General features: G+C 41.8%; 2 protein-coding genes across 2 annotated transcripts in view; both read left to right on the top strand.

Annotated features, from left to right (window-relative positions):
* slc25a46 (solute carrier family 25 member 46) overlaps positions 1-2,396 on the top strand; it is a 7,759-nt gene extending 5,363 nt beyond the window's left edge. Inside the window, exon 8 of the mRNA XM_020622498.1 lies at positions 705-2,396. Coding sequence (XP_020478154.1) covers positions 705-1,301 — 597 coding nt within the window. The 3' untranslated portion in view covers positions 1,302-2,396. The remainder of the gene's footprint in view (positions 1-704) is intronic.
* A 2,274-nt stretch (positions 2,397-4,670) lies between these two features.
* The window catches only part of wdr36 (WD repeat domain 36), a 19,195-nt gene continuing 14,805 nt past the window's right edge, over positions 4,671-9,060 (top strand). The window contains exons 1-8 of the mRNA XM_020622494.1: positions 4,671-5,029; positions 5,366-5,393; positions 5,494-5,594; positions 5,761-5,878; positions 5,974-6,106; positions 6,725-6,779; positions 7,270-7,402; positions 9,014-9,060. The exon at positions 9,014-9,060 is cut by the window's right edge and continues 138 nt beyond it. Of these exons, the coding sequence (XP_020478150.1) occupies positions 4,883-5,029; positions 5,366-5,393; positions 5,494-5,594; positions 5,761-5,878; positions 5,974-6,106; positions 6,725-6,779; positions 7,270-7,402; positions 9,014-9,060 (762 nt within the window). The 5' untranslated portion in view covers positions 4,671-4,882. The remainder of the gene's footprint in view (positions 5,030-5,365; positions 5,394-5,493; positions 5,595-5,760; positions 5,879-5,973; positions 6,107-6,724; positions 6,780-7,269; positions 7,403-9,013) is intronic.

Raw genomic sequence — 9,060 nt, forward strand, 5'->3', positions numbered from 1 at the left:
AAACAGTCCTGCATGATGCCTTCAGTCTCTGGGGTCCAGAGTTTAATTTGTTTGGTGACAGGGTTTGTTTGTTTCAGTCTTTGTCTGTAAGCTGGATACAGGAACAAAGAAATGTGGTCTGAGCGTCCAAGGTGGGGGCAGGGTGCAGCCCTGTATGCACCACGTATGTTACTGTAAACATGATCCAGAGTGCTCTTGTCCCGGGTGGGAATGTTCACATGTTGGTAATATTTGGGAAGTACAGTCTTTAAATTGCACTGGTTAAAGTCGCCTGCAGTGATAAAAAAGAGCATCGGGGTGCGCTGTCTCTAGCGTGCTGATGACATCATAGTTTGCTGAGAGCTGCAGAGGGATCAGCTCTTGGGCTAACATACACAGTAGCCAGAAACACAGCACTATGCTATCTGGCTAGATAGTAGGGCCGGAATGTAAGCAATAACAACTCTATGTCTGGCGAACAGTGCTTATAAACGGTCTGTACATCTCCACACCATGAGTTATTGATAAACACGCACACACACCTCCTTTTACCTTTCCCAAAGCAGCAGTGCGGTCTCCTCGATGTACTAATGTTCTAAATGAACCTTTTGGTCAAACATGATCAGAGCCTCCAGAACAGTTACTAAATGGTTCATGTTATTGATCCATGATAATCAGAGGTCTGTGCAGAGTGGTTACCCATCATGCCCCTCTCTCATCCGCAGAGTGACATTGTTCGAGATGACTCGTCCTCTGGACTGCTGGACTGTGTCCGTGAAGGTTTGGCTCGGTTGTTGGGTGTTGGTGCTCCTCACAGTCACCGTCTGCTTCCTCTCAGCTCTCTGTTGCTTCCTGCTGCGCTGCACGCGGTCCTGCGATACGCCATCGCTGCCTCCATCCAGCGGGCGACACTGTGGCTGCACCAACGAAGCAGGAAGAGGGGTCCTGATCCCTCCAACCCACTGGACGCCTACTTCCCTGAGCTGGTGGCGGCATGGGCAGGCTCTCTGGTGGCCGACATCATGGTGTTTCCTCTGGAGACGATGCTGCATCGCCTCAGCCTGCAGGGCACGCGAACCATCATTGACGCCACTGACGGCATCATGGCCACAGGAAATGGCAGCACCCCTCTTGTGCTTCCTGTCAACACACAGTACGATGGCATCTCTGACTGCCTCCAGGCCATCGACCGCAAGGAAGGGCCAGCTGGGTTTTATCGAGGGTTTGGTGCCCTGGTGGCACAGTACACGCTGCACGGGGCGCTTCTGGCTGCAGCCAAGACACTGCTGAGACTACTGTTGCTGGACAGGAAGCACAGTTAGAGGTGTTACCATAGAGATGCAGCATCATTTTCTGTGGAGAGCTGGAGTATTACTGCCACAGCAAGAGAAAACATAAAGCTGTGGCACAATGTTACTACAGGAAACAGTTTGGTAACTAATAACAATAAAACTGAGCAAACGTTTTGTCTTATTGGCAGTGATATGAAGCATACAGGTGTTAAAAATACCTAAATGAAATGGATATAAAAAGACTACTAATTTGAAAAGTCTTGAATTTGTCAGAAAGTAAAAATTTAAACCAAAACATTTATTGGCTAGGCCAAGAAGTGGTCATGTGACTCTTCATGTGTCTAAAGGAGCTATTCGACATTTTTATACTTTGTTCTGTTTCACTAGAGTCAGAACAGTTTCACTATAAAGTAGTGAATACAAACATAAATCCACCTGTAACACAGTTTCAGTCCTGTAAACCAGGCTTATCCCACAGACTGGGAGCAAGGGGAACTGTTAGCTTAGCTTAACCGCAGACTGGGAGCAGGGGGAACCGTTAGCTTAGCTTAGCCCGCAGACTGGGAGCAGGGGAAAACCGTTAGCTTAGCTTGGCCCGCAGACTGGGAGCAGGGGGAACCGTTAGCCTAGCTCATCCTAAAGAATAACAACATCTCCAGATCGGATGCTGACATCTGCACACCTCCTGCCCTGCATGAACTCACGCGCCTGTGTAAAAATGCAGTGTTTAAATACTGACAACTGATTGGTCACCTGCATTCCAGCAGTATCTACCTGCTGCAGTGAATGAATCTGTGAATAGTAGTAATAAACATGAAACAGCACGGTGAATTTAAAAAGCTTGTTTATTTGTATAAAGTTGTAAAAATGAGAGACTGGGTAGATTTAGATAAAATTATTTATGATTCATATTCAATATTCAAGTCAGATAGGTGAAGGATAAATAAAATGGTTAAAATTATAAATCAGTTAAAATAAAATAAAAACAAAGTTTCCAAGAGTACCTGCAAAATGGAAACATTTTGAGAAAGCAAAGCTATTGAAATGTTTTTTATTCATGACAAATCTTGTGTTTGCACTTGTTCATATTTTGACATTTTGTTGTAAAAGTCATGTTTAAACTTGTGATGTAGAAAAAAAAATCTCTCTAAACTCTTAATTAAAACAAATTTATTTCTTTTGCTGTTTTCACCTGAAATAAAAGTCATATCTGTGGTAGTTGCTGCTTGTTCAGTGCATGACTGAAATAATGTTAAAAATATATTTTTGTTAGCTTAGCTTAGCTTAGCCCGCAGACTGGGAGCAGGGGGAACCGTTAGCCTAGCTCATCCTAAAGAATAACAACATCTCCAGATCGGATGCTGACATCTGCACACCTCCTGCCCTGCATGAACTCACGCGCCTGTGTAAAAATGCAGTGTTTAAATACTGACAACTGATTGGTCACCTGCAGTCCAGCAGTATCTACCTGCTGCAGTGAATGAATCTGTGAATAGTAGTAATAAACATGAAACAGCACGGTGAATTTAAAAAGCTTGTTTATTTGTATAAAGTTGTAAAAATGAGAGACTGGGTAGATTTAGATAAAATTATTTATGATTCATATTCAATATTCAAGTCAGATAGGTGAAGGATAAATAAAATGGTTAAAATTATAAATCAGTTAAAATAAAATAAAAACAAAGTTTCCAAGAGTACCTGCAAAATGGAAACATTTTGAGAAAGCAAAGCTTTTGAAATGTTTTTTATTCATGACAAATCTTGTGTTTGCACTTGTTCATATTTTGACATTTTGTTGTAAAAGTCATGTTTAAACTTGTGATGTAGAAAAAAAAATCTCTCTAAACTCTTAATTAAAACAAATTTATTTCTTTTGCTGTTTTCACCTGAAATAAAAGTCATATCTGTGGTAGTTGCTGCTTGTTCAGTGCATGACTGAAATAATGTTAAAAATATATTTAAAAAACGTGTATAGACCTATATACATATATTATCTTCAGTAAATTGTTTTAACAAGTACCTTTTACAAAATATGAGTTTGAATGGAGTTTATTTAGTTTTATTACTAACGTGTGTATTTTCAGTGGGGGGCTGCCTGGGATTCGTGCATGCTCATGACCAATTGCGTGCATGCAAATCTGGGTAGAAATAATTCCTCGCGTGTCCGACACACCTGGCCAATAAAGCAGATTCTGATTCTGATATGGACTTGCATAAAATGAAAGTCACCAAAATGATGGCTCGTTTTTCACAAGCTATATGTGTGGATGTTTGTGTAATTACAGTATAAGTTTAAACAGAACGTTCAAACATAGACATTACCCTGGTTATGATCCACAGTCTCATTCACAACAAACAAATCCTGTGGTTTACATGTGGAGGTTTGAAGGTCAGGGTTAGGTATTAGGGTTAGGGCTGAGTCCCAGTGCCGCGCTGTGGCTCATCTCTGGTGCTAATGCTAATGTTAGCTGTTGTAACAGTTTCAGCATTGGTGATGTTTTAGTCTGTGATCTCAGTAATGTTAGTAATGGTAATATTAATTTTGGTTTTCTTTGAAATATTAACATTGCTAACATTATCAAAGAAATCGGATTTTCGTTGCTTAGCCTACTATTGTTGCTTGCTAACTGTGGAAGGCCTCTCTGAGAAGGCGTTTTCACAAATTTTTTTCCATAATAAATCATTTAAAACTATTTTTCCACAACCACATTCCTGTTTTAAACCACTACATCTATAATTTAAACAAAATGAAGAGCAACCCAAACTCTAGTGAATACTAACGTTAGACCTGTTATACCCCAGTTCTTTTATTGGACAGATCTGAGTAAGGAAGGCGTCCGTCTTTCTTCATTTTAGTGCTGATTTATTTAAAGCACAAATAAAATTACAAACAGATCCAGGTTGTTCCTCCCTCCAGAAACACACACATACTCCGGCTGCTGGAGGAAGGAACAACCTGGAAGAAGGAGACTGATAAAATTTATCAGTTTTTGGACTAACCCCTTACACAGATGAAGTCCGTCCAGCAGACTCCATCTCTTATCTAGAGCTACACAGACTTGGAGCAGCTGCATGTTACCTAGTCATAACAAAATGAGGAAGCTCAATGTGTGTGTATGTTGTCACGTGGTGTGTAGCTAAGACATTCACTTATTTATTCAGACATGGTATTCCAACACAAGGTTAATACAGGAAAACAATTGGTGTCATGGTAACTGTAGCTCACATTTCAGAATCAGCATCGTCTTCTAAGCTTGAAGCAGAGCATATACTCTGAACCTTACTAAACTGCATTACTAACACATTCATGTCTAATAATTATCTGACTGATTTATTCATTTCTAACAGACCTTTATTTTAGTAAGTGTCCCGTGTGGTTATGGTTCGGGTTAGGGGTCGTATCGCCAAAACCATGAAGAGGAAGGAACCCATGCACTTCTTCTCATCGGAACGTTTGTGTTGTTGATGACTGTTTCGAGTCGGATTCAGTTCGTCGGCCCTCCTCCATGTGTTTTCTCCATGTTTTTTTTTCCACGTTAATGGGCTGTCCGGTCTGACTGTTAGTTTGTTATTTTCGGGTTTTATCCGGTGAATCTCCGCTGCTATCGGACATGCAGGGCGGCGGGAGCTCTCTGTTCTCCGGTTTCCGCGTTCTGGGACTTTACTCCAACCACGTCCCTCACGCGCTGCACTTTCACAAGAAGCACCGGGAGTTTTACCTGGTGACGGCGATTGGCAAAAGTTTCCACACCTACAACGTAAGAGCCTTTACGTTTTGTTTTAGAATTAGTGGAGGGGAGGTGGGGGGTCAGCACCACTCTCTCAAAACACGTCATAATGACTGGGGTGAGAATTATTAATAACAATTTACACGTTCCCTTCCCAGCACTGAGGAAGATGGGGTCAGGTTACAACGCACACACGTGTTTGCGTGTGCATTTGTAACCAGTCATTAACAAGACCTAGTGTGTATCACAGTCCACTAGAAACAAGTTAAAAGATATTAGTGAATTTGACATTTTATTTAATTTAGTTTTTCTATTTATACGTTATTTCAAACCAGTGTTATTTTCTGGATTATTGATTGATTGCAGGTGAACAGGTTGGGGATCGTTGCTGTCAGTGAGTACTTCAAATTATTTTTCTGAAACGATGGCGTTGCTGAGAGTTGTGCACTCTGATTAGCTGCTGTGCTGTGATGTAATAAGATGTGGTTGCCTAGGTAACAGCCTTTCAGATGACATCACCTGCTTGGCAGCAGACAGGATGTTGGTGTTCGCCGCTGCTGGGCGTCTGGTTACTGCCTTCGCCAGGAACAAAGAGGTACATTAAAAGGTGTTTTTGTTCTTTTAAGTTTTTTATATTACAGTTAAAACAAGCTGATAGCTGCGGCTGGAGGCATTGTGTTTTTTACAGGTCGCCCATCCTTTTGTCCGGCCAAAAATAAGTTCTAAAATAAGTATTTGGTCCTTGTTTGTTCTCTGTACAGGTGGTGATGCGTTACCATGGTCACAAACAGGAAGTGCATCTGCTACTTCCTCTGGGTGATCAGCTGATCTCAGCTGACAGAGGCGGTGATGTCATTGTTTGGAATGTCCAGGGGGGTGGTGAGTAGGAGGCGGCGGAGCTTCAACTACGCTCATTTGCATCTTGATTGTGCATGTCCTGATACCCATCATGCCTTTCTCTCTTTGCCTGTCAGACATCTACCTGCAGCTGCAGTTTGACCCACACATTTTTGACGTGTCGGCCATGATGCACCCAAGTGCCTACCTGAACAAGGTGCTGCTGGGGAGCTCCCAAGGTGCACTGCAGCTGTGGAACATCAAGACCAGGTGTTCTTTTTAAAAATTGTAACCATATTTAATAAATGTTTACAGCTGGACTCCTGAGATGGAGACACTGACATCAGTTCATGAATCCACACACAGCAACTGAAGAAATAAACATTACAAACAAAAATAAATTGAGACACAGGTCAGGTCTAGACTTGTTCAAACAAGTCGATATTTACTTAAAGTTATTTCTTCAAAAAGTAGGAAACGGTAATATAATATTTTTAATCTGTGAATATTCAGCTTTTCTTTTTATTCAAAAAAAATTGGAATAGGTTTCCACTTATCTTTACATGTAATAATTTCTAGGAGTGTTTCTGGTGTTCATGATGATTCCAGCTTGGTTTACAGTCTAATGATACTCGTAGCTAGAGAGCATCCTGTGAATCAACACATCCTAACCGTACAGGCAACCACCAGAGCCGCCCAGTCAGGTCCAGGTTAAAGCTGGTGACAGGGAGCCCGGCGAGATGTGAACAGGTGAACTGAGACAGATTTTGAACAAACAAAGAAGCTCTGACATCAGCAGCAACGACAAGTTGGATGGAAACAAGCCCCCGCCTGTTTCTCCTCATGATATGTTGAATTTGAACTAACTGAGACCTGTTTTCTTGGCAGCACGTTGTTGTTCACATTTCCGGGTTGGTCGTCTGGAATCACTGCTCTGCAGCAGGTCAGTCTCAGCCAATATTTGTACAGATTAAAAGGATTTTAAAAAAAATTTAAAGTTACTCCAATTTTTAAAGTTCATTTTCAAAAACTTTATGAAGATGTTTTTAAAAATATATTTTATACAGTTACTGAGCTGTTATTTATATGGCCATCCCTGGTAGGCTAGTGGTTAAGGCGCAGCGCTCTCGCCGCTGTGGCCCAGGTTCGAATCAGGGTTGTGTCGGGAAGGGCATCCGATGTAAACACGTGCCAAATGTAACATGCGAGTCGCCAGTGTGACGACTCGCTGCGGCGACCCCTAAACAGGAAAAACCTAAAGTGACTTTCTTTCTTACTGAGCTGTTATTTATAGGAACAGATGTTATCTATGAAATGCTTTTATTCTGAAGAATGATTAAAATATTCAACTGACTGACATGTAATTTAATTGTTTGTTAAATAATCAGACAATAAATAATAATAATAAGATATAAATGATAAAAACTTCACAGAGTCCTGCAGTGGATGTAGTCGGTGTTGGCACGGCAACAGGCTGCATCATCATTCATAACATTCGACTGGACGAGACGCTGATGAGCTTCACACAAGACTGGGGACCAGTCATCTGGCTCACTTTCAGGACAGGTTAGTTGGGAAGAGATACCTGAGGACTTTATAAACACAAAACTAGCACAACTGTTAGTCTCTCAGGGGAATGAGTGTTTCTAACTTCAGTCACTGGCCTAACTCATTCCAGTAGTGAGGTGTGACTGGATACCAGTCTGTCCCAGTTCAGAGCCGGGATGAGGAACTTCTGAAGCCAGTCTCTCCTGTGACCTGGTGTCATGGTTGTGAGCTCTGAATTTGACTAAGGATGTTAAAGACCTGTTCAGTTAAAGAGCAGGGCCTTAGAGATGAAGGCCAGTGGTGACCTCTGACCTTTTGCAATGACTCTGGCGAGTGCGACAGCTGTCATGCAGCACTGTGGTCAACGGACACAGTCACATTCAGGTTCAGCATTTTTGAACAAGATGTTCAACATGAGCTCTCCCCACGTTTGTCAGTATTTTAAATGCGGCACTGTGTGGACTGCCTATAGCTAGTGTGAGGGTTAGGAACAGTGTCGCTTTTAATGAAGTGCATTAACTGTGTGTAGCATCATAGTAACCATTAGCTACCTATCTGTGTGTAGCATCATAGTAACGGTTAGCTACCTATGTGTAGTGGCATGCTAGCTGGAGCATCAGTTAGCTTCAGCTGTTCTTCCTGTGTCCTGGTCTTGAATCGCCTCTCCATCCATCTACATGTCACCACTATGCGTCACTATCTGTATGTCTCTTCTCTCCCACCAAGATCTGGGGTCTGTCGGAGGTTTCTTCCTTTAAAGGGAGTTTATCCTCCCCACTGTTGCCAAGTGCTGCGTGGGGGATTTGTTGGGTCTTGCTCTATAATAATAATAATAATAATAGTAAGGTGTAAACCTGAATTTGTAAAGATGATTTTTGTTTTGATCTCGTGCTATACAAATAAAACTGAATTGAATTGAAGTGTCATCACCTTTTCGTGGAGACTTTATCATTGCATTATATATGTATTGTAGTGGTTAGAAACAAACAAAATATAATAACAGATAACGTATAATATGTAATGTGAAGTAAAACACATTAGAAAGGGATATAGTGTGAGTTAAAATGGTTGTGTAACAGCCACCAAGGCGTTGACCTTGTATGCTTCCAGAAGTGCATGTGCTGCTCTCAAGAGGGTGTTGGGCGCTTGACTCCCAGCTATTCAAAGCATCTAGCATCTAACATCTCCTAAAAAGGAAGGTTTAAGGGTTGATGCAACTGGGGAAACAATGATTAGAAGGGAGAGATGGGAATAAAGTGAGCAGCAGAGTTGGTCAGGAGAGAGCATTCGGAAGGCTAGACAAACAGGCAGATCCCGGCCGGGAGGGTACCGACCTGACTCTGGACTTTGACTGACGGTACCCTGTGGCCACAGTGACTGACTGACTGTGACAATCTCCTTATTGAATACTTTATCTATTCCACTGCAGATGGAGTGATTCTGTTCTTTGTTCCCTAACTACCAGATTACCTATTTAACTACTACTCTGCTCAGAATAATTGTAATATTAAATGATTATTTAAATTGGGATGATTTGTCTGGATTAATCTAGTCATTCTAGCAACGACAGTATGAATATGCCAGAGATGGTAGTTCTTTTGATCGCTCTGTTGTCTCTCTCCCTTTCAGACGGTCCTCCCATCGTGGCATCCGGCAGTCCTCAAGGTCACATTGCA

This window comes from Monopterus albus, unplaced genomic scaffold, assembly GCF_001952655.1.
Source record: "Monopterus albus unplaced genomic scaffold, M_albus_1.0 scaffold281.1, whole genome shotgun sequence".
Lineage (NCBI taxonomy): Eukaryota > Metazoa > Chordata > Actinopteri > Synbranchiformes > Synbranchidae > Monopterus > Monopterus albus.